The sequence below is a fragment of the Vanessa tameamea genome, chromosome 19 (assembly GCF_037043105.1).
Source record: "Vanessa tameamea isolate UH-Manoa-2023 chromosome 19, ilVanTame1 primary haplotype, whole genome shotgun sequence".
Classification (NCBI taxonomy): domain Eukaryota; kingdom Metazoa; phylum Arthropoda; class Insecta; order Lepidoptera; family Nymphalidae; genus Vanessa; species Vanessa tameamea.
The window spans coordinates 3,212,084-3,237,089 of record NC_087327.1 but is presented as its reverse complement, the minus strand read 5'-3'; the positions used below and the strand labels follow the sequence as shown (position 1 = coordinate 3,237,089).

Here is a 25,006-nt window from a genome sequence, read left to right as displayed (position 1 = left end):
ATTATTTTTTTTATATTAAATTTAAGGAGTACCTATATATGCCTATACCATATCCTAATAAAATTGGTCATCCATAAAATCCGTATTTAAAACAAAAACAATTAAACTAAAAATTTATTTTCTAAATACAAATAAATATCTAAATTTAATTTTTTTAATATTAATAAATACGGAAACGAAACTGAAATCTTTAATTGTAATGTTGGAACACTTAAACATTTTTATATGATCATCTGTATTATTATTTCAGAACGTAATTTATTTTTGCCAAGTGGCACTCCTGCCCTAAAGTGAATTTCTGACTTACGTCAGTGTGGGTGTCTCAGTGTCGGCGGCCATTATTCTACGTATAATATTATATTTTTTGTTTTGCGCTCTACTATATTCGAAACAAAGAACTTAATATTCAATATACACTGGTGTATCATCATTTTGAGTTAAATAAAATTATAGTACAAAATGAATCCAGAATAGTAAGTATTTTTTTACTGTGATATGTGAAACAAGGATGGGCAAAATTTCGTTTCAATCTTAGCATGTGAATTTAGAGAAATCTAAACTTATTTCCTGCCCATAACAACATCCGTACCAAAGCCTGAAATAAAGTGTATCAATCGCTACTATTATTTTACAATAAAAAAAGTAATGGTGACTCATTACGTTCATAGTACCAACAAAATCGAAACGTAATCATGAAAACCTGTGTGAAGGGTGTACAAATGTTTTTTTTACTTTTCACTTCTCTCGACTAACAATATTTAATTAAGCAAATAATCGTTCCAAAGTGTAACGCGTTACATTTTCTTTGTGTCCCGAGACAAAGATACGCCTCCCTGACGAGGTCGCAGATCTCTGTGCGTGTTTATCGTTTGGTATTTTATTGACGTTGTTCTCTCGCAGGTGCAATAAAAGTACGTATCATTGTTTTCAGCGATTACTTGTTCAAACTTCTCTTGATTGGTGACTCTGGTGTGGGAAAGTCCTGTCTTCTACTCAGATTCGCAGATGACACCTACACAGAAAGCTACATCAGTACTATTGGAGTGGACTTCAAAATTAGAACCCTAGATTTAGATGGAAAGACAATAAAGTTACAAATATGGGACACAGCAGGACAAGAGAGGTTTAGAACAATTACTTCATCATACTATAGAGGAGCACACGGGATCATCATTGTTTATGATTGCACAGACCAGGTAATTGTCTAATATAAACAAAGTAATATTAAATCAAGTTCATATATTCTAATAATATCAGAAATAAAACATTACAGAGTAAACTTAAACAAAATTATAATATATGATATGTATGTGATTAATGTAAAATATGTATTAATATCTGAAGTTAAGTGTTATGCTTTCTTTATAAAATTGTTTTAACAACAATTTTAAGCTGATATTTATTGACATGTAATTGTAGGATCAACTTTCAATATAGTCTATATAAATAACCTTGATTCAAACATCTAAAGAATTACTCAATGCCAGACATTTTTATCATTATAAAATCACCCAAACAAAGCTTAAAAAAATCTATTAAAAAATATATCGACTATGATAATAATCACAATGACAAATAACTCATAACTATAATAGCTAATACAATTATTTTAATATCTCATTCAAATACATCTCATGAAATTCAAATACTGACTTCTTTACTTGGCTCCTTGCCAAATTAGCAGAAGTGTCCTAAGTAAGGATTTATAACTTGTAGTGAGTCATAAAACTACTGACACACATGATCATGCTAATTAGGCAATGATTGTTGATTATATATTTGTTAAATGATAATTAACAATTTTATCAACTGAAACTATCCATTTATTTAGCTTAGTTTGTCTACTTAAGAAATGTAAGGTAATTATATATTGTTAGTGCAGAATTTAGTGTCAATTTATAATAATTAAGATGAATTACTCAAGTTTAATATTTTTTTACTAGGACTCGTTCAGCAATGTGAAACAGTGGTTGGAGGAGATTGACCGTTATGCATGTGATAATGTGAACAAACTGCTCGTTGGCAATAAGTGTGACCTCACTACAAAGAAAGTTGTAGACTATACTACAGCTAAGGTGAGTTGTATATTTTATTTTATAAACATAACAAACCACTGATTGGCTTATATGTTTTTATGTGTCCATCTGATCTGTGGATAGATACCACCTACTTATCAGACATTCGCCTTAGTAATATTTTGTATTATTGTGTTCTGGTTTAAAGGAGTCAGTGTTACACTGACTCTAGGGACATAACATCTTAGTTCCCATGGTAGGTGGTTCATTAAGAATGTAGAGAATTATTAATATTCCTTACATTGCTCGTATCTATGAGCAATGGTGACCACATATCATCAGGGCAATTTTCTAGTAATACTTTAAAAAAAAAGTCACTTATAAGGGATTAGTATAATGAAAGTTAGGAAACAATTCTTATACAGAATTGTACATACTAAAATTATTTTCATTAAAAACGAAATGAATATCATGTTATTTATTAATTATTGCATATAATTCAAATTATACTTATATCATAAAGTATATAAAATTTTAAATCTTAGTAAGATATAGTAAGGAATAAATGAACTATGCATCTTGTATTTGAGTTCATATATAAGATAAGAAAATGCATGATTCAGTCTTATATTATTTTGTGTATTAATTAAAATTAGTCTCATTGTTATAACAAGAGTTCATTATTAATATAAATACATTTAATTTATTGCAGTAAAATATTTATTACTTGATTTATCGTAGGTTACCATATCTCAAATTAATTTATAATTTTCTCATTGTTTGATTAATTGTTATTTATGTCTCATTACATGTTTTTCTGAACTATATTGTCTTGGTTCATTTGTTTTCAAAATTTTGTTGATAATTGGCTATGGATTACCAACGTATAACATATAGTATAACATATAACATATATATAACAAGATAACGGTCTTTGTAAAAGCTGCATAAATTACATGTTCTGTGAACAGTTAAAGGTGGAAGGATACAGATTATTTTTTGTAAACTGATTTATTTATATAAGTATTAGGAGAGTATGATAATCCCCTTGCTTACATTTCCAATGTAGTTAGGTAGATTTAACTTCCAATAATCTTTTAACCCATTTCAAGGCCATTCTGTTTATATCAATTATTTCGCTTTATTGATACTGAATAATTGTAGGTTTTAGTCATTAATAAGGTATTACTATGTAAATTAATTGTAATACTTTTGGGTCGAAACCGGCTACTTATTATCATCATATGATAATCTACTATACAAACTGGAATGCCTTATCTCTACAAACATCAAATAGGAGGTCCCATTAGATACAGTTAGCGCACTAGCAATAAAAGGACTGCGAAAATGCAAAATTTTCTGTTAAAAAAATATATTAACGTAGAAATGAATTATCCCCAGCAATACGCGGAGCAGCTGGGCATACCGTTCCTCGAGACGTCGGCGAAGAACTCGACGAACGTGGAACAAGCGTTCATGACGATGGCGGCGGAGATCAAGTCGCGCGTGGGCCCGCCCTCGGCCGGCGCCGCGCCGCAGGGCGCCGCCGTCAAGATCGACCAGGGCCGCCCCATCGACACCGGCAAGTCCTCCTGCTGCTGAACGCGCCACTCACGGTACGCACCACATCGACATGGCAGTCGATATTGTAAACAAATACCCTTTATAGCTATTCACTCACATAGGCGAGGCCCTCAGCGATAAATTATAATATTAATATTATAATCTCATTTGTATTTTTTTTTCACGCTGTCTTTCCTCATTGATCTCACGCACACTACGATACCTTGTCAGCACGAGCATCACTCAACTAATGCCCGCTGATAATGTAACGGGGGACGCATCTTCATGAGTGAATAATATAATATATAACTATACTATACACTACATAAAGACGTAGCAGATATTGCCTTCTGAAAAATCACATACAACTACAAATTAATAAGCATGTAATATATAGTAACAGCCTATACATATCTAACTGCTCGTTTGAAATCCTCTGTTAAGGAGGTTTGGAGTCTATTTCATCAAGCTCCAGTGCAGTCCAGTGCAGGTTTATTTACAGTGTTTCTTACCAAGCATGAAATGAATTATAAATAAGTATTTTAGGATTTGAAAATGACTTTGCTGAGGCGATTTGTAGTGGCTAATATAAAAAAAAAATATGTGTTGATTACACTGTACAAGTGTACAGTCCACAGCTACATAACGTCTCGTGTGTTCGCAGGGTGGCGGCAAGTTGCAGGTCGAGAGGCGAGCGCGGGTCGCTACACCCAGCTGTTGAAATGCAATTACCACAAAAAATTCATGATCGCATCCTTATAATTAATTATAAATAATAAATAAAAATTATATATAGTTCCGAGTGCCGTTGGTCTCGTATTGTTACGTCGTAAGCTGACTCCTTTTAAGTTGCTATTGTCCGATATATCGTTAGTTAACGGAACGAGGTGAAATGCATGGGTGTATGTTTATACATGTTTATATATAATGAATATTGTAGGTTAATTTCGTGCTGTATTCCAAAATATGATGCAGATTAAAATTGATATGAACACGGTCAGAGGGAATAAAGTATATAGTGTGTTTTGTATTATCAAGTTTGAGACGAAAGCCTTGTACTGTCGTAAGATATATACTTAAGGATAGCTCAACTGGTTAGATTAATTATTAATTATTTACAATATCTCGCAGAAATAGTTAGCACAGTGCACATAGTTTATCTGGCTAAGCGACCGGTTGAGCTGCCCCCGTGCTGTAATACAAATATCATGAGTGAATACAATGTCATGTATCTCGTGTAAATCTAACTCATAGTCCCTCGGAAGTTGTCCATTAAGAAAATAGGATAATTTTATTTAATCTGCTTTTTCTTGCGTTTTTAATTCTGAACTTCACAGAGGTACTAATATTTTAATATTGTCTGCACTGGGTGTTATTCCATATTAATATATTTATCAATCGCGATGCGTACTGGGGTTGTGCTGTTTTCGAAATTTTGTGTTAGATATTCTCATTTAAAAAACACTTAGTATATTTTAACACAAAATTGTAGATATAGCAACTTTGCCTTAGGGAAATTAGACAGATGTATAGTAAACTTACGTAGCCATCGATTACATTCAAGCGGGAACATAGTATTAATTAAAAGACATATTCATATACTGATATCACTGGAATAATGTGTAAATTTTTAAAAATATATCGCTAAGTGTTTTAAATATTGATCAAGTGATGTAAAATGCTAAGGTTGAAACATATTGGAGGTCCGCTCAGGCTATTTAAAAAAAAAACATTAATCGATAATTCAGTAATTTATTTAAAATAAAATATATTGTGCTCTCCCTGCACAACTAGCAGTCAGCATGCAAAGATATAAAATGAGTGCATATCTAATTACTCTTTACCTTTAAAAATTTCTAAAAAAATGTTAGTGGTCTTATAATGTGTTCCAAGCCTTACATCTCTTATTAAGTATTAAGCAATGATTATATTATATTAATGAGATTGATATTTAAGACATTAAGCTAATAAATTATTTTATTGTTTCCAACTTATTATAGAACTTACTCAAGTATGTCGTTATTTTTGTACTATTATGTGAAGAGTTAAGTTTACTTAATCGATCCGCTAACCCACTGTAATTCTGTATGAGGGTTTCTTAGAAATTAAAACAGTATGCTATTTAAAGATGTTTTATTTAATCCTAATATATCCTTACAGATGAAATAAGACAACAATGTAAAATATAAATTTTAGTAGTCTTTTCTTTATAAGAAATTGTCGTAATCTGTCTCAATATAAAATAAGTAAATTTTGGACGTTAAACTCAGGTTTTCTCTTCCTTTTATTGTTTTACATAAGTACACCTTAAAGTTTCGAAATTATATATTTTTTTTATATTTGGGACCAGTCTGTTTTAGTTGTCATTTGTGTCCGAGTGGGAGCAGGTGTAAGATTTACAATGATTATATGTACAAAATTTCATGATGATCAATTAAGTAGTTAAGACTTGAAATCGAAGCAAATAAACAAAGACGCTTTCGTATTTTTCGCAATTGTTTCGATATGTGTTATTTAAAGCACGTGTCAATAATTTAAGGGCCAGCAAGAGTAAAATTAGCGGGCGCGAGTGTCCCACACTTGACGCTCAACACTAGCAATAGCGTTAATATTTTTTCGAAACACTTAACAACAACACCTCATCATATATTCGTAGTCATGACACAGCCCATGTAAGTTCAACGGACACTGAAGGAATTCTGGACATATAACTGGTAACTTATCTGTAAAAAATATATATCTTATTAAGCTTTAAAAAATAATTACTAACTCAGAATATACAAATACTGAACTGATGTTAGCTATATACAGTGTAAAAATATTACAATTAATTACTGTGTAGGTAATATTAAGATTTTTTAAATTTATTAATAATAATATTGCTAACTATATAAGTATGTAAAAAATAAAGGGATGACAATAGTCTCGTCTTAATTATTTGTAGTTAATTTTAAAATAAACTTTATTAAAGTGATCTGGTAGAATAATTTTACCCAAGCCATAAGCACATCCACAGCAGTAACCATGGATTATCGCCTCGTCGTCTTCGCAGCCTAGCGGTGGACAGCCATTGCACCACAGTCCCACTCCTAACCACGGCATATTCCCTAAATGTCATAGATTTAGTACCAAAAGATAAATATTGAATGGGACTATTGATAGACACTACCTATCTAGCCTATAAACTACATAACTTAGCGTAAAAAATTAAAAGATGTACTCGATTTATCCTGGTCCCTGTTTCTTTTTACTAGAGCATTAAAATAAATACATTAACAAATTTATTAATTGTTGTGTGTGTTATTACAAAAACCAATTTCAAGATTAGTCAACCCATATCTTATATTTCACAAGTGCACAAACTATTCCCTCATTCGTATAGTCTGATTAGTCGGCAATCCAATATGATTGAACAGAGGCTCAGAATCAATAGCTTTTGAATGCCAGCAACAGCGATCTGATATTTTAAATAACACAAATTCGTAATATTTCTGTTAGAATAATTGAAAGTATTTATTTTTAGATTGACAACATTGATATTGAATAAAAGGTTGCCATTGAAAAAAGTAATTCCGACAACTTCAAAATATGAAATTACAACAAGGTACTTACATCTTGGTGCCTTTTTCAGTCCATTTAAACCAGTATCATGGGAAGGTAAAAACAAACCGAACGAAATAGACAAGAAAAAAATTAAATATAAATAACAGAACAATATCCTTTGTAATAACATGGTCTGGAATGTTAAATAATTTTGTAATCGTTTTCTTATATAGTTTCCCATATCTTATACATATATAAAAAAAAAATACTTTGGTAATTATAGGTCATTGTCACGAGATAATTACTTGAATGTTCTTAACGTGAGATAATATTAAATATCTTCTATTTGTAAGGTATGACATATCAAGAGGAATTTGTCAAAGCCTCTCTATATAACTCTTGAGAAATATTATATCTACTGAGAAAGTTTAAAACCCTATCTATTTATTATCCCAAAGCTCCAATATGTTCCAATGCATGCTCTCATGTTCCAGAGCATGTGAATCTTAACCGAAAATCGTCGAGTCAAATACGGGCAAGCGCCAATTACCCGAATTGTACATATTTGTACAAGTGTACACTTATTTGGTTACAATAATTCATCTCGTATTCGGCGTTTAAGGATAACATCATGACGAACCCGCATCTAACAGTTTAAATTCTGCCTACTGTATCACCCAACACTGGATCAGCTTGGTGTAATAAACTCAATGACTTATTTTTGAAGGAGGACGAAGTACTTTTGCCCAATATTTGGAAGGGGGTCAAAGACCTCTAAAGGATCAGGTACTTATCCTTGAGATAAAAAAAATCGAAAACTTTTTAAAACATTTAATTGTACATAAAGTTTTGGCACAAAAAATATACAAATTAATACACCAATAAAAAAAAACTTAATTGAGAAAAAATGAGATCAAATAATATCACAGATAAAAAATAATACAAGTACATTTGTATGAATTAAGTGCGTTTTGTTTCTTACGAGTAAAATGCTAATATTACAATAATCTAAGGTAAAATGTGAACATTACAATTATTTATTAAATACATAATAAGTTAATTAATGTTTATTTCTATTTGGCACTGTCTTTGGCAATCGGCTGTGCCACTTTTGTGTCGATTTGTGGTAAGCAACCTTATTATTGTTTACATTTTTCTTCAAAGGTGTCATGTCAGATACACAGTAATCGCGGGAAGTAATTTAAGGCGCCAAATTTATGTTTGACTAAATCTTTTTTTTTTTAGTTTAGTCAAGTCAATCAATTTTATTCAAATGCGGTTTTACCCGCACGAAATGTATAAAACTTTACTTATAGCACACACATTAAAGGAAAATTGATATTTTCCTTATATTCGTACAACTAATTATTTCCATTTAAAAATGTATATTCATTATTCTATGTCTTCCTTAATAATAAACAAGTTTTTTGGCAACAAGTATATTTGGCGCGCGTGTTAACCCTAATAATATGAAAACATCATGGAAGAAGAAATGCATCACATGGAATACACCCTTAAAATTTCATATTGGTATTTCTTTATTTTAATCTTAACAAAAATGTTAGAAAAAGAAAACAACATTTTTAATATCATGTACCAGCTATTAGAATATCAAACTTGCTAAAAATGTAGCTACAACATTATGAACATACATTTGATTTAAATTCTAAAGTATTTTTAAACTAATAATTTTAAATCTACAAAAACTCACAAATATATATACATATTTTCTCAATTGTATTGTTGTAATATATATATATGCTCAGATTATAAAATAAAAACAAAGGTCAGTAGAGCTCGTAGAACATGACAGTGAAGCAGAGAAAGCGAATACAAACTTGCGGTCGTGCGAAACGACGCGTCGTTTGTTAATACGCCAAAAGTAATGTCACTAATTCTTATGTTATTGACGCGTTAAGAAATTATTAATTACTTCATACAATACATAGCTACCGGGAATTTGTATTCGCTTTTGATTGTGTATCCGCTTTTGTTGCTCTACTGTAATGTTCTGTGCGCTCCATATCACTTGTTATTTTTATAATTTGAGCATATGGTACATGCTCAACAAAAATATAATAGAATAAAAAAAAATTAGATTGTAGCTATAAAATCATTAGTTAAAAAATATTTTCGAATAAATAAATAAAGAATATAAAACAAATGTACTATTTAATATATATAATATTTGTGTATCCGATCGCTTTCAAACCGTTCTCTATTATTTTGCCCGACCTTTCCACAGATCTGTATGAATCTGCCACATTAGATCCACTGGCGTCAACGTAGGAGTAACCTTGTCCTCAAAAGGAGAGCAGCGGGACATTTACACGCTTACTTCCTTTAATTTCGACAAAGTTGCACCAGTCGTGGTCACCAGCTGACATTAATTGAGTACAGTCAGAGTATAATATAAAAAAAGGATAACATACATCGCGAAGGTTTAAAGTAAAAAAAAAAAAAACAATAAATCTTCAATTCTCACTTATATACTAGCTCATACACTTACCAAATATTTTATAAATAAATATCAGGCATGAATACTCGTTGAGATTTCATCCTGTCAAATTAGATTAAATTCCATTCCACGAAAAGAATTTCCAAAGGATTTGTGCACCCATTGGTTAATTAATGTAACGTAAATCTAGTATCCAAATTATTTCAACCAATGAGGTGCGAGTATTATGTCCCCTAGGAATTCGACTCCTGGAATGGACTCGAGACTGACAACAAAGTTGGCATTGATGGGATAATCAAATTAAAGTCCTATAAATTAAACCGAAGCTCGTTCGACAAGTTCAGGAGCGAGCGAGGCGCGCTTCTTCAGCGCTCGCAGCGGTCGAGAGGCCGGCAGTAGGGCTCCGCCCTCGCACTGCTTGTTACCGAGACAGTTGCACGAACATACCTGAATCGTTTACCACATAATATAGTTCTACTAGAGTATTTTATGATAAGGTTATATGAAATGTAGGTTTTAATGAAACGAACCAAGATGACCAAGTGGATGAAACACGTGGTATTTAGTGAAAGTCACGGGTTCAAATTCAGGCAGGAAATCAATAAGTTATTACGTGCTGAATTAGCATGTACTTTTCGTCCCTCGCACATCATACATTTTACTGGGATGTAGCACACACAAAATAAAAAAGTTACAAACAAAAAAAAAACCACAGAAAGCAAATTGTAATACTGAAATTTTGATTGTGTTCCTGCCTGGAACTAAGAACATGCAGGCACACAGAACTACAAAACTCAATCAAAACAGAATACACCAATTAGAGATTAGAAAGATTAAAAAAAAAAGAAAAGTACTGTCTACTGACAATCATTGAAAATCAGTCCAGCGAGTCTGAAGTGTTATGTATGAAAAGTAATCATGTTATATGCATTCTATACCCTATACCAATCGGAGAAGGAGTAAAGATAAACAAATCTTTGATTTACATATTACATGCCCCGCTATACACTTACACAACAAACAGTTCCCACTTGATATAATTTTATTTATAATATAAAACTAACTACTGCAATAACTAGCAATTTCTCCGACAAAAACCAACGACAGGACGCCATTTTGATCGCGTCGATTCAATGTCAAAATTCATTTGTTTTTACTCCTCCTGTGATTGAAAAAGGCTATACCAACTTAGTGTTATAATGTATTGGGGGTCTTTACATACTGTGACTTCAAGGCTAAGTACCTTCAAAAATTAAACAAGACAATCAAAATTCAGTAAACACAAAAGAAATAAGAGACAACGACATAAACTTCCCGAATTTTAATCACATTTAATATGTATACAGTACATCTAAATAAAATAAATCAAATATGCTGTTTTATAAATGTATAAATTAAGGAAAAGCTTGCTGTATGAATATAATTATATTCGTTTCTTAAATTGCACAACTCGGTTGCGATACAGCGCGTTAGGAATCAATTGTCCAGACATAAATTCAAGTCAAGGATCCTTATTCAATACTAGAAGGTCGCCCTTAATTTCATTGTTAACTGTAAGTCACTCAATTACATTTGGCGCCAAAATGATGAAACCTCATTTAAATTAAATTTTTAATATCATACAGTATGCGTAAGTTGAGTTAGAATGTTTACGTTTCCATTTTTTTTCTTATACGGCTGTAATAACGTTTTTCCGCTCTCTAAAATTAATTATTTGTTAAATCTTAACAATTTAGTAAATTTCAATCGAAAGATAATTCTCTTTAATTTTCTGCACATCTACAGTTGGAGCTCTTCAAAATGTGACTATAACCGATTTATTATATGCAGCCATCTTCCCATAATTACTGAGACAAAAATGGGCTTACGCTATTAATATATAAGATATCGTTCAAATCGCTACACTTGCTTGATTGTCAAAAATCTACAGATTCTTAAATATTTTGTTGTTTTTTATTTAATTCATCACAGTAATAAACTTTTTTTTATTTAAGTTGGCCTGCTCTACCAAGGTGTGCAATCATCTGAGAAGTTTTGTAATGTAATTTATCATTAAAAATCGCGATTCCCTGAGCTTTAATATAATTTGAATATGAACGTGACTTACGGAAGCCTGGTCCTCGTGAGAGCGCTGTCGGCCCGCCAGCGGGTGTCCGTCTATTGGCAACATTATTCTAGAGCCATCCTTGTCTTCGTCACGAGCGTTCTCCTCCGCTTGCCTGTCGTAAATTATTACTATTTATTTAATTTCTTAATTATTTTTTATTATATTAATTAAATTTTAATTAATTTATTGTTTTAGATGTTAATGTCTCAACAAGCTGCTCTGTTGAGAATTATATTTTACATATTTAAAATATTTGTTAACAAAAATATTTGTTAAGACTTGATTGGTTTTGGATTTTATTTTTATTGGTATTTTAATGTGTGTATCGTAACTGTTAGATTTCCTATAGCAAATAAATAAATAAGAAATTATATTAACTTCATCGTTATCCATTTTTCGCAACGCTGCCTGTTTTGACACCCGGTCATCCTCAAGAAGAAAATTTAATAGACAATTTCGATAAACGAAAGAGGTTATTGCTAATAAATTATGCAGTGGTACGTAAGAAAACTTTCGGCGATTTCTTATACCACCAAAAATATATTGTAATATTTGAATGATTCCCTAAATAAGTGTACTTGACAAAAAACTTTCTGAGGTCACGGAGTTTTATGTACGTATGTATATAATTGTATCGTAAATGCTAATTTTATAAATGCCTATAATGGTGTAACGCAGTGTATTATGAATGTATCGCAGCCTTAGATGTTTATACTTTTTTACGTATGTATGTTCTATCGGATAAATAAGATATAATAGGATAGAATCTATCCTAATCTAGTACTATTTTAATTTCGTAAAGATTAATCGAGTTTCTGAAACAAATAATGGAACTCTTCGATAAATACCAGCAAATCAACAGCGACTGGTATAATATTGCTACATGCTATTGAAGTCGATTTTTATTTAATATGGCCCATATAAGCTAAACTAAAAACTCATCGAATCCGATCATCCCTATTAACAGCCCCATCTTAAGCATAAGAACGGCCCGGGTGCAGGCTTCCCGAAATCTATCATCCCTCCCGAATAATATTTTTATGAGAACTTGACCATCATCGGCGAGGGGCCCCTAATACACAGCGCCTGGGTTCATTGCACTCCCTGCGCCCTGGGCTAAGAGTCTGACTATTAAGAACATAGGTCTCTGTCAACTTCCCATGGAATTAATCTTACTTACATGGTCATAAATCGCAACACCAGCAGATTGATGCTCGCCGCGACCACCGCCAGCCCGAACAATATGAACACGAGACTCAACGCCACGTAGCCTGGTTTGCTTGTCAACGCTTGATCGTTCTGTAATATCGAAACTGTATAATTTAAAAAAAAGAACACCATAGACGACTAATTTCATTTTTTTAAACTTACAACTATTTCGCCCACGTATAAGTCACTTCTTACATTCTAACATGTTATGTCTCTTGTGCCTGTAATTACACTTGGTGGTAGGTATTAGGTATGTGCGGGTATAACTCATATAAAATAATATCTATGACGAATGTGCATAATTATTTTAGTACGAAAGATATTATTACTTTGTGGTAGGGCTGTGTAGAAGCCCGTCTGACTAGTAACCCCAGACTCATCACATATTATACCATCAAACAACAATACTTAGTATTATTGTGTTCCGGTTTGAAAAGTGATAAATAAATAAATAAATATTGGCCAACATCACATACTTACTCTGATCCCAATGTAAGTACCTAAAGCACTTGTGTTATGGAAAATCAGAAGTAACAACGGTATCACAAGCACCCAGACCCAAGACAATATAAACAACTAATGAGCTTTTTCTACATCGACTCGACGGGGAATCGAACCCGGGACCTAGGCGTGGCGTACCTATGAAAACCGGTGTACACACTACTCGACCACGGATATCGTCAATTGAGTAGTAATGAAGCAATAACAGGCACAAGACAATAAAACATGCTAGTTCCCAAGGGTGGTGGCACATTGGCGCTGTATATGAGCAATACGTCAATGTCTATGACGGACGGTGACCGCTATATAGCTATCCGGTGACCAATTCGCCCGTCCATGTATCAATATCATTGTAAAATTAAATTTAAAACACTATTACAAAACATGAATACTTCGTATCACTGTAAAGCGATCGAAATATCTGATAAATGTTTGCGACAAAGACGGGTTATAAAATAAGTCTAGATGAAAGCAATACCTAAAGATTTTTTGTCATTGATAATAGATTTGTAAAATATTTATTACAAATAACTTAAACAATAAATACATAACATATTTCAGTTAAGATACGGTTATATTTAGTTCTTTTTCACAAGGGAGATTACATCTTAGTTCCCATCATTGTCCACTTGTTGTTGGTGATTACTTAGCATCAGGTGGCCATTGGCTCGACTGCCTACATATTTTTTTAAATAAAAAACAAATGATTTCGATTATTGACCGACGCGTTGTAGAGACTAAATAGTATAAAGTTCAAAAATTAGGAATCGCATTTTGTGTAAAACTTAGTAGTTTCCTTACGTTGAAGTAAACTATTTTAAAACTAATAAAAATATTAATAGTCATTACCATGAAGATGAAAGCCGAGAAGGTGGCCTATTGTTTAGAATACTTAAATATAGATCAGGACGTACTGTTAAAATTTTCAACTTTTAATTTGTGTTTATAATAATTCGGCGGTGAAGAAAAACACCGTGAGCAAAACTATGCGTGGGGTGTAAATCAACCACATGTGTATCCACCGATCCGCATTCAAGCAGCGTAGTTGGATTGGCTCTTAAACTTCTCAAAACGGAGAGCCTTTAGCCCATCAGTGGGGCATTTACTGTTACATTACTTTCAAATAAAGAATGCATTTGAAACATTATACCTGTAACGCCACATAATCCCCAAAGCCTATAGTTGTCAGCGTTACGAAGCAATAGTAGAAACTGTCGAAGTAGCTCCACCCCTCGTAGCGAGAAAACACCGCAGCCCCTACGAGACACACGGAAGTCATTCGAAATTACTTTTAAAATGTGAACTATTTATATATAAAGTGTCTGTTTTATGTCTATGAGGTCAGTTTTTTTTTAATATGGATGTTTCTTTATCATAAAAATCTGTAACATGTATATCTCAGATTTATAAGTGCTTTGATGATTCAATAGTTAAAACGTCAATCTTAACCGATAATTTCGGATTAAAACCGATGGACAAGCACCACTGTTCCTTAATAAAGTGCTTAATTTATGTTTATAATTAATTTTGAGCTTGGTGATTCAGAAAAACAGCATGAATGAGCTTCAAATTTTCTCCGCGAGAGAAGAACCTAGCCCAGCAGTGAGACATTAACAGTCTGTGGCTTTTATATATCATAAAACAAATCAGTATTTTCATTAAATTCATGTCATCAAATCATAATCGCTAGCAACATGCTACATTCTACTGCATTCTTCAACCCTCTTTCATCTTTGACAGGAAAATCCGCAAATCTTATCTTTCCTTTCCGAATTTTATTGTAATTTTGGCCATATTTAACATTATTCATACCAATATAAAAAAAAACTTTAGCATAGTTTTATTTGTGCCAAGATGTCACATTATTTCGCCAATATTCATAATTACATGCTATAATTTAACAAAGTAACTAATTGAATAATTCATTATTTACTGACACCTGAAACTGCAATTTTCAAAGTTTCAAAGTCAATTTTAGTGATTGAGTTGAACATTATGACAAGACTTACCTGTTGTTATGATGATGGATGAAAGCATACCCGTTGCGAACATAAGATTCATCTCTGTAGCCTCGGTGGTGTTGCAGCGCAGATAACATTTAGCACGCCGAATGACGACCGAGGCAAATTTATTTAGACGCTCACCAATACTTTGAAACATAACTAAACCCAGTGGTATACCTACCTGAAATAAAAAACTAAGAGTTAATCATTTCCCAAAATAATTAAATCAAACTAAAAAATATAGTTCTTGTACATTCAAATAAAAAATGAACAATGTTAAATATCAATGAAATCGAAATTAAATCCTTAAGCTGAACCCAACAAAAAAATAGTTAATTAACTTTATTTTACTTGGTGGTCAGGTTTTGTACAAGCCTATCTGGGTAGGTACCACCCACTCATAAAATATTCTACTCCCAAGCTGCAATACCTTACAATGGTATTCCAGTGTGTCGCAGTTCGAAGGATGAGCCAGTGTAACTGCAGGCATAAGGGACATAACATCACTAGAGATGTAAGGAATAACAAAAAAAAAAAAAGGCTCAAATTTATGACAACTTACCATCACTGTTGTCATTTGACTATCTGACTATATATGCCATAAAAATTTAAAAATTGTTTAACATGGCTAAAAGTAATCAAACACATATTTAATCAACTATAAAAAAATTTAAAGTGAAACTTCTTTGAATCATTATATTATGCCGTGTGTAAATTGCACACCATTTTTAATACAAAGTATATTAGCAGAATTGCATATGGGCTCATTTATTTATCTATAGGTATAGATATGGCACTGTGAGAAAAATAACCAATATTGCCAAAACACCATCAACCTTGAGAACTAAGATGTTATAGCCCTTGTTAGATTGGCTTATTCACCCTTCAAACAGGAACCCAACAATCAGTGGAATGTGGTACTTGGAGAAAGAATATGTGATGGGTGTGTGGTCACTATACGAAAATGATTGCATATATAATATCTTTATAAGTAAATTATATATTAATCTTACCATTGCATATGCCATACAAAATGCCTTTCCCCCCACTGTAACTGGTGTTGAATGTCCATAGCCAATCATAGCAAGGACTACTGTAGCAAAATAAAAGGCACCGGCAAACTTCCACTGAGGTCCAGCCTTGTGAGGTTTGTTCTCTATGATAACTATTTCTATCATGTGATAATCTTCAGGTGTTATATTATATTTTCGGACGAGACCATTTTTCATATCTATAATAAACATAACTATGATTTACTACTGAAAGAAACTGAGTTAGTTTTTTTTTTTGTTTTAAACATTTTGCTTATTATGCTTAAAATACAGCCAAATAACAAAATAAAGACACTATCTTTTAATAAATAATAATGAGCATAATATATATTTACCTGATAGTACTTCCCATCTTTTGCTCTCAGTATCAGACTCTAATGCATCAAACACTGCTGCTCCAATTAGAAGATATGTAAATGTACATACAACCAACGAAAGAGTTCGCACATTTTGTCGTTTCATGATCGTTTATTGTTCAATGAGCCTATGAGATCTAAATTTTTATACTATTTGTTTCTTCAATTTATTTACATTTTACAATAGAATATAGAGTATTACTTGTTTTACCACTCTTTTTAACATTTAGTTCTAAATGATAAATTGTATTAAAAATACCCCAGTTCGACTACCTACCAATTTAATGATTACTACACCACTTCGCTTAGAATGCAAGTTAGTTTCTAACCGTATTGAAAACAATACACTTTCATTGGAATTATTTTTGAAATATATTAAAAAGAATAGTACTTTTAAACGAAGAGTATTAACTATAAAATTTACCAAAATCAAAACAATAAAATTTGTATAGGTATTATGTATATGTAGGTATATTCCTACTTTTAAATTTGACACTATTTTGTATTGTTGACTTCTCAAATATTTGTTTGAAATAAATAGTCTAGTCTTTAATGTTATATATGTAATAACGTTAATAATTAAAAATATTATACATAGTTTTGTTATGGATTTGCAAAATATTACACTAAGCTGGTGATTATTTTTGTTTACTATCCAAATCCATTGTTAAAAGTCAGGGTTTTTAAACGTACACCATACACGTCATTCTCAGGGATCAATAACAATATTCAAGTCAATTTCAATTCAAGACGTATACTTGAAATTATTTGACAGTTCTGTACATCGTGTGCGATTTTAAGTCTAAAAGTTCAATTATAAAACCTATATAGGTTTATAATTACTTTTTAAAAACTATAAATAAAACTTTAACATGAAAGTTCTATGTAATAGAGCTAAGCCACCCTTCGGTAATTTTTCACACTAAATATATTTATTTTCGCAGCTTATAGAGCGAGGACTAAAATAGTACTTATTATTACTACATTTCAGGTGGTGTGCTTGCAGCAGAATTTTATAAAGCAGCCGGCAAACAAATAGATATCGAGTGGGGCAATGTATCTTTTGTTAAGTTTGAAATAGACTCGAATTCGACTAAAACTATTCAATATACAACTAGTAATGATTTAATAAGAATACTTGAAAGTATTTTCAATAAATCATCGGATCCTTTGGAGAAAGTAACATTGAACCAATGGCTATCCTTTGGCCTTGTGGTGGAAGACGAAATTCCTAAATCTCTTTTCTATCTTAACAAGATACTTGGTCCTCAGACTTACTTAGTTGGTGAATCATTAACACTGGCTGACTTGTCTATATTTAGTGTTTTGTATGGTAAGTAATGTGCATATAAAACATATCATATTGTTACTGATATCATATCATATTTTTATGTCATATAAGATAAAAAACAAACTTCTACTTCCATACTTTACATTACTTTACATACATTCATTATTGTACTTTTAGTAAATGGTGCTACTAAATTATCGTAAATTATATATGTCATCTTGATTAAATTATATGCATTCTTTTAATATAATAATTGTTATTTATATTTTTCAGAATCTAAGTCATATAATCTTATACCAGCACATGTTCCATTACCCAATATAAGGCGTTGGATGAGTCTTATTCAAGCCAAAGCACCTGTTATTAAAGTTCTTAAAGAAATGCCGGCAGATGTGCAAGAAAAGGTATCCATGGCAGCCTCCAGGTAATGAACATACTCAACTACTTATTTAAGATAATTAAAATATATTAATTAAAGTAATCATTATTACTTACTTTATATACCAACAATAATTGCAAATAATGTTTGTTACACAAATGCAACTGGACATATTGTAATAAAACTTGATAATGATGTAGACTTTTTAACTACTGAATTTAAACCAATTATTCAATTGTTATGACAATGGTAAAGTTTTTAATGAAATATATGAATATTATAAGTAAAGCTAATAATAGTTTAATAATCTAAAAAACTGTATATATTTTATAGAAAGTCTCCACCAGTTATCAAAGAAGCAGGAAGCAAGCAAGAAGGCAAATTCGTGGAACTGCCTCATGCGGAAATGGGCAAAGTTATTGTACGCTTCCCACCTGAGGCATCGGGGTATGAGATTCATCATCTAGAATTTTGCAATACATATAATTACAATATTTATTTGTCACTGATGGTGAGTGGTCACCACTGGCCATGGACATTAATGCTGTAAGAAATATACCATCAAGTAAACCGCTGTCATTTGTTGAGTTTATTAATTGATATATACTTTGATATTAATATTCAAATTAAATAATTTTAGGATAAGTAGCATGTCTTTAAATTGTTTTGCAATGGATAACTTATATAAATGCCACTTTACAACATTTTTACCATTGTGTGCACTTTAAAGTAATAGCTCTTTGTGTATTATAATTTTAGTTAGTGTTTTATGGCAATAATGTTCTCTATTTAGTAATGTGTAAGTTCCAGGTTTGTCCTGACTGTGCTAAATTTCCCTTCTAACACAAGCATTTGATTTTATTTGGAGATGAAATAAGAATATTAGTTGCATTTTGAAAATAATTGCAACAATGACAATTATAAAATAAATGAATCTCGTTAAATAAAATTGCTATTCAAATCAATAAAAAAGTGAGTTTGTGACATACAGTAGTAAAGTTACCAATATCAGAGTTAATAAAATGTTATCTGCTATGTGAGTTTGTAATAAAAATGGTAGTGTTATTTAAGGTTTATGCTTAATAAATAATTTATGTTAGGTATCTTCACATTGGTCACGCGAAAGCTGCTTTGCTGAATCAATATTACCAGCAAGCATTTGAAGGGAAATTAATTATGAGATTTGATGACACAAATCCGGCTAAGGAGAATGCTGACTTTGAAAAGGTAACGAAAATCGATTTGATTTTTGATTTCACAAAAGTTTTAAAAGTTATAAGTTTTAAAAATGTTTTTTTTTTTTAAGTAATGAAGGTAAAATAACATATAAATGAATAGGTCCATGGTAAGTGTATATAGGTGTATTACATATGGGAGTTGTTTATTAAGTTACAGTGGAATCCAAAAAATGATCTATCAAAATGTATGAAATAAGAGTATCCTTAACTGCCAGAATGGTTCTACTGTAACTGCACTGTAGCTTCTGAAATTAACATTGAAATTTAAAAATTTAATGCAGATGTCTAACTTTCTCTTTGTTATTCCGTATTACTCAAAGTATCTTGTTTCTTCATATCTTACTGTCTAGTTCCACCAGAAACATCTAAATCTCATACATTTTGAAGGACACTTTTGATAGAGGAGGTATCAAAAGTGTCCTTTTCAGGTTCCTTTTTAATTTTCCTTACCTCTACACTCCGTGATAATGTATTGTAGGTAACTAAGTTGACATATTTGCCTGTAGAAAATGTCACTGTGTAAACCATTTCCTACACTGTTTTTGCAGTGAGAACAACCAGCTAATATAACTTGTATTTCTAAAAACGCTAGCTTACCTGCCATAGACCTAACCATAGATGTTACAAATTATAATGTTTGCCTATAGCCTAAACCGAGTCAGTGAATTAATAATAATTTATTTTTAGGTCATCCTCGAAGATGTTGAGATGCTAGAAATAAAGCCAGACATTTTCACGCATACGTCAGAGTATTTTGATATGATGTTACAATTCTGTGAAAACCTTATCAAGGAAGGTAAAGCCTTTGTCGACGATACACCCCCTGAGCAGATGAAAAACGAAAGAGAACAGAAAGTTGAGAGCAGAAACAGAAACAATTGTAAGTCGCACATTTATTTGACAGTAATTATAAACATAACACAGAATTATTTGATCACAACTTGAGAGTTTTACTAAATTTGAAAGGTTTTTTTGACGATGTTTATGTGTATCTTTTGGATATCTAAAAGATGTGTAATATAAGACTCTTAAAAGAAAGAAATTATTCATATTAATAAAGTTTGTTTAATTCTGGTTTAAGTATGTTATAATTTTAAGAATATATTCAAAAATATAATGTGTTTGGGCATTATGTCTGTCTTTGCATAATTTGTGCGAAAATAAATAAAAGAATATTATTAATTTATTAACAGTTTATTTAATATGAAATACTTATTACTCATTTTTGGTATTAATAAATAAATATGTATCCAACAGCGGTTGAGGAGAATCTGCGTCGATGGCAGGAGATGGTGAAGGGAACAGCAGTGGGAGTACAGAACTGCGTTCGAGCTAAGATCGATATGCAATCAACTAATGGCTGTATGCGTGACCCTACTATCTACCGTTGCAAACCTGAACCGCATCCACGAACCGGTACCAAGTACAAGTAAGTTATCATCGCCTAAATCGTCTATTCCATCCATGAAATTTAATTGACTTTATATCTTTAGTCAATAATTTGAATAATCTGTGATAGTCATTATGGATTCGTGAAAAAATGGCGTTTTGAATGTGGGTTAAGTTATCATCGGATCTTTAGGTTATGTATTTAATTAAATTATGAATAAATATATATCAATAAACAGATAGTATATATTAATAAACAGATAGTAGTGACCTAATCAATTTTTTTAGTATTTTTATTCTTTTTTTGATTGGAATTGGGTATAGAACATGAATCGACGGAATGAGTGTATGAATCTTTCCATAGCTCTGGGTTGCAGGCATTAATACAGTTTTAAGAGACATATTTGTTAGTATTTTTAGAGCAATGTATTTTTTTTAAAGAAAAGAAGATAGGGCTTGATATTATGTATCATATCATGTTTCCTGAGAAGTATATATGTTACATGTTTTAGATGATCAAATGATAGATATACATGTATTATTATTATTAAATTCTTTCCTTAAAAGTGTTTTGGATGGGATGATTAGTTTATTTATTTTATTAATTTAAATATTAAGAAGCCAACATTATATACTATGAATATATTTCCTTTAATAATAATGTCTTTTTCTTTGAAAAGTGAAATCAAGAAGTTGCCAATTAATATTGTTTACCATTGAACTTATTAAACTGAAGTGTTTCCGTTTTAGAGTATACCCAACCTACGACTTCGCGTGTCCGATTGTTGACGCAGTGGAGGGCGTAACGCATGTGCTCAGGACGATGGAGTATCACGATCGAGACCCTCAGTTCTATTGGTTTATAGATGCTTTGCAGTTGAGGAAGCCATACATTTGGGAGTACAGTCGGTATGTATGATGTTGTTATTTTATTCATAGATAAAAACTATAATTGAAGTAAATTTTGTAAATCAAAACACATAATTTCCTTTTCAGATTGAGTATGACAAACACTGTATTGTCGAAGAGAAAACTTACTTGGTTCGTGGAGCAAGGGCATGTAGATGGCTGGTAAGGAACACTACAACCATTAACGCGAGAATCTTATTTAGTCTATATACATGACCGGATTCAAAGGTCTGGTGGGCCTGGGGCAACAGAGAAGTGGTAGATTTATTGTTTTACAAATGAATTTGAACATCGATAATTTATTTACTCTTTTTTAACTTTTAATATGGAAATTAATATTATTATAATTTTACTATATCTAAAAACATATTACATTCAAATCGTTAATTCGGACTCTCTAAATGACGCAAAACTCTCACGTGAAGGCCCCGGGGCAGTTGCCCGGTTGCCGTGTCCTAAATCCAGCCCTGCTATTTTTAAACGGGTGGTGTTTTTTCACTTATTTCGTATATTGGAGACTGGTTTAGCTTTCAAACGTATGTATAGAAATTTTCTATTACACAACTAGTGTTAGGAAATATTTAAACCTCACTGCACAGTTAGTACATGATTCCATTTAAAATGCCACTTTAATAAACACGACCCGGGAGCGGGAGGCGCCCGCCAGGGCTCGTGTGGAGTGGTGGGTACAGACGCGGCTGTCCGCAGGGACGACCCGCGCATGCCGACGGTGCGCGGCGTGCTGCGGCGCGGGCTGGCCGTGGAGGCGCTGCGCCAGTTCATCCGCGCGCAGGGCTCCAGCCGCTCCGTCGTCTTCATGGAGTGGGACAAGATCTGGGCCATCAACAAGAAGGTGCCTGTTTCGTCTGATTTTTTTATTACTTATTGATCACTCATTTAATTTTTTTATTTAATTATTCTTTATTCGAAACGGCTCATAAAGGCACTTTTGAATCGTCATGGTACGGTGTTGAATGAAATGTAAAGCCGACCGATTCGGAATGTAGATTCTACCAAAAACTACCAGCAAGAAACTCAGTAGTTACTCTCTTATACAGTAGCTCGCTCTTTATTTCAGTTACTTGCTTCCTTGTTCACTCGCCCGGTCACTTGGTTAATCATTCAGTTACTTACTCATTCGATCGCTTCCTCAATTTTACACACAATTAAATGTGTCTTTTGATTTACTGGTACTTAAACATCACTTTACGATCTGCTTCAGAAAATATTTCCACAGATAATCCCAATAAGCTTTCATCGGCCTGGGGTTTGAACCCAAGACATCAGAAAAAGATAAATAGGTAGAGTGACCCACAAATGAATAGTAACTAAGATGTTCTCTCTTGTGTTCTTCCACCCTTGAAACTGGATTAGTATAAAGCCCTTCCACCCAATGTTTCAAAGTGTCAATGTATTCCCAATATTCCAGACTAAATAAATGTACATAATTGAGTACAACTCAACACTAATTTGTTTTTTAGGTTATAGACCCGATAGCTCCTCGCTACACTGCTCTAGAAATGAATCCAGTGCATGTAAATCTTAGGGGAGTTACTGCTGACAGTACTTTGGCCGTAGCGTTACATCCCAAAAACGGGAATGTTGGTAATAAAACTGTTTGGGTGTCAAAAAGACTTCTTATAGACCAAGTCGACGCGAAGACATTGAAGGAAGGAGAAAATGCTACTTTTATTAACTTTGGAAATATTATGATTGACAAAATTCACAAGTAAGTAACATCGTATATATTTAAAGTAAACTATTTTTAAATCGACTAAAACCACTATTATAAACACAATTTTTAAAACAACTGCGTTTTAAATATTCAAATTTGTAATTTTAGGCCTAATTTTATAATATAATATTTACCAGGGCACCAGACGGCACTGTAACAAGTATAGACGCCACACCAAACCTCGAGAATAAAGATTATAAGAAAACACTTAAAGTGACCTGGCTCGCTGATACACCACAGTCTAATATGGTTGAGACATACTGCGTGTATTTCGACCATATCATATCTAAACCATTGCTGGGCAAGGACGAAGATTTCAAGCAGTACATTGGACATCAGACCAGGGTAAGTTGTTGAAGTTTGCTGAACAATGAGAGTACTTTTTGAAGGTTAAATTTAAGGACGATATATAAATTGTCCAGGTTTATAAGAGTTTTAAAAATAACATAATATGTGAGTCTGAAAACATCGCAATTTTTTTTTCTGTCAAAGTCTTCCAGTTTTTCATTATATATGGCCCTTATGCTTAAAATGATTATTTTGCCTCCTAATTATAATCTGAACATGATACGAAATAATGAATTCATGACAGTGGGAGATCCAAATGCTGGGCGAGCCGGCACTGGCCCAGCTGAAGGTGGGCGACGTGATCCAGCTACAGCGCCGCGGGTTCTTCCGGGTGGACGTGGCCCCCGCGCCGCCCTCCCCGCACACCGCGCGCGCCACGCCGCTCGTGCTGTTCCACGTGCCCGACGGACACACCAAGGAAATGCCAGGACAGGTCAGTGACTCCATGATTAGTTGTCGATTACAATCTTAACATACTTGGTTTATGTAATAGAAGCCTATAGAGTCCTTTGAACTTGATGGTCCGGTTGATTTGCTGTTTTCATATAGGAAATCTATAAAGAAAAACTAATGCTATTACTAGTATGTTAACTAATTTCTGTTGAATGTTGATAAATAGTATTTTCATCAATGTAGTAAAACATTCATCAACCCAGCGAAACCTTAAACAACTTAGGTGGCAAATATATTTCAGTTATTTTTCATTTATAAATGTGGCGGTGCTATTACAAGAACAAAATATGTGCTAAGTTTTATCATAATCGATTAAGTTCTGAAACTTCGATTGTAAGATTTTATTTACACATAAAACTACAACTATGACTCACGTAATAATTAATTTTTATCAGAATTGTATTATCAGTTAGCGAGATGTCTTCGTTTGCTAATTTGTATTATATATTGTATGTTG

At 32.4% G+C, this 25,006-nt stretch overlaps 4 protein-coding genes across 6 annotated transcripts in view; 2 read left to right on the top strand and 2 right to left on the bottom strand.

The window, feature by feature from the left end:
• The window catches only part of LOC113403934 (bifunctional glutamate/proline--tRNA ligase), a 114,636-nt gene that overhangs the window by 68,416 nt on the left and 21,214 nt on the right, over positions 1-25,006 (top strand). The window contains exons 2-14 of the mRNA XM_064217961.1: positions 17,613-17,716; positions 17,799-18,140; positions 18,372-18,522; positions 18,811-18,924; positions 19,578-19,704; positions 20,403-20,595; positions 20,973-21,144; positions 21,855-22,013; positions 22,101-22,175; positions 22,722-22,866; positions 23,495-23,742; positions 23,886-24,093; positions 24,341-24,529. Coding sequence (XP_064074031.1) covers positions 17,680-17,716; positions 17,799-18,140; positions 18,372-18,522; positions 18,811-18,924; positions 19,578-19,704; positions 20,403-20,595; positions 20,973-21,144; positions 21,855-22,013; positions 22,101-22,175; positions 22,722-22,866; positions 23,495-23,742; positions 23,886-24,093; positions 24,341-24,529 — 2,160 coding nt within the window. The 5' untranslated portion in view covers positions 17,613-17,679. The remainder of the gene's footprint in view (positions 1-17,612; positions 17,717-17,798; positions 18,141-18,371; positions 18,523-18,810; positions 18,925-19,577; positions 19,705-20,402; positions 20,596-20,972; positions 21,145-21,854; positions 22,014-22,100; positions 22,176-22,721; positions 22,867-23,494; positions 23,743-23,885; positions 24,094-24,340; positions 24,530-25,006) is intronic.
• On the top strand, positions 245-5,705 carry Rab1. Of its 2 annotated transcripts, none has more exons than XM_026644589.2 (5): positions 245-473; positions 932-1,196; positions 1,944-2,075; positions 3,417-3,631; positions 4,243-5,705. In XM_026644589.2, the coding sequence occupies exons 1-4, from the start codon at positions 460-462 to the stop codon at positions 3,615-3,617; spliced, it is 612 nt and encodes a 203-aa protein (XP_026500374.1). In that variant the 5' UTR covers positions 245-459; the 3' UTR covers positions 3,618-3,631; positions 4,243-5,705. The 2 variants fall into 2 exon arrangements, with proteins under 2 accessions (XP_026500374.1, XP_064073884.1); XM_064217814.1 differs by having other exon boundaries at positions 3,417-3,654; positions 4,267-5,705.
• On the bottom strand, positions 6,002-6,719 carry LOC113403933 (uncharacterized). Its single transcript, XM_064217919.1, has 3 exons — positions 6,572-6,719; positions 6,366-6,369; positions 6,002-6,318 (listed from the first exon to the last, which is right to left on the bottom strand). Exons 1-3 carry the CDS (start codon positions 6,678-6,680, stop codon positions 6,204-6,206), a joined length of 228 nt encoding a protein of 75 aa, XP_064073989.1. The 5' UTR covers positions 6,681-6,719; the 3' UTR covers positions 6,002-6,203.
• Positions 9,596-17,257, bottom strand: LOC113403932 (potassium channel subfamily K member 9). Of its 2 annotated transcripts, XM_026644596.2 has the most exons (8): positions 16,787-17,257; positions 16,413-16,630; positions 15,406-15,580; positions 14,547-14,653; positions 12,867-12,985; positions 11,687-11,798; positions 10,802-10,822; positions 9,596-10,026 (listed from the first exon to the last, which is right to left on the bottom strand). In XM_026644596.2, exons 1-8 carry the CDS (start codon positions 16,911-16,913, stop codon positions 9,895-9,897), a joined length of 1,011 nt encoding a protein of 336 aa, XP_026500381.1. In that variant the 5' UTR covers positions 16,914-17,257; the 3' UTR covers positions 9,596-9,894. The 2 variants fall into 2 exon arrangements, with proteins under 2 accessions (XP_026500381.1, XP_026500382.1); XM_026644597.2 differs by lacking the exon at positions 10,802-10,822 and having other exon boundaries at positions 9,597-10,026.

Bases quoted from the DNA above. Each gene is read 5' to 3' on its own strand.
- Rab1 (XM_026644589.2), top strand. The intron at 1,197-1,943 runs GTAATTGTCTAA...TTTTTTTACTAG, and splicing joins TTTATGATTGCACAGACCAG to GACTCGTTCAGCAATGTGAA. The intron at 2,076-3,416 runs GTGAGTTGTATA...AATTATCCCCAG, and splicing joins TAGACTATACTACAGCTAAG to CAATACGCGGAGCAGCTGGG.
- LOC113403933 (XM_064217919.1), bottom strand. From the start codon at position 6,680: ATGCCGTGGTTAGGAGTGGGACTGTGGTGCAATGGCTGTCCACCGCTA.
- LOC113403932 (XM_026644596.2), bottom strand. From the start codon at position 16,913: ATGAAACGACAAAATGTGCGAACTCTTTCGTTGGTTGTATGTACATTT. The intron at 16,631-16,786 runs GTAAATATATAT...TGTTTATTATAG, and splicing joins AAGATGGGAAGTACTATCAG to ATATGAAAAATGGTCTCGTC. The intron at 10,027-10,801 runs GTATGTAAAGAC...TAAACGATTCAG, and splicing joins TACTTAGCCTTGAAGTCACA to GTATGTTCGTGCAACTGTCT.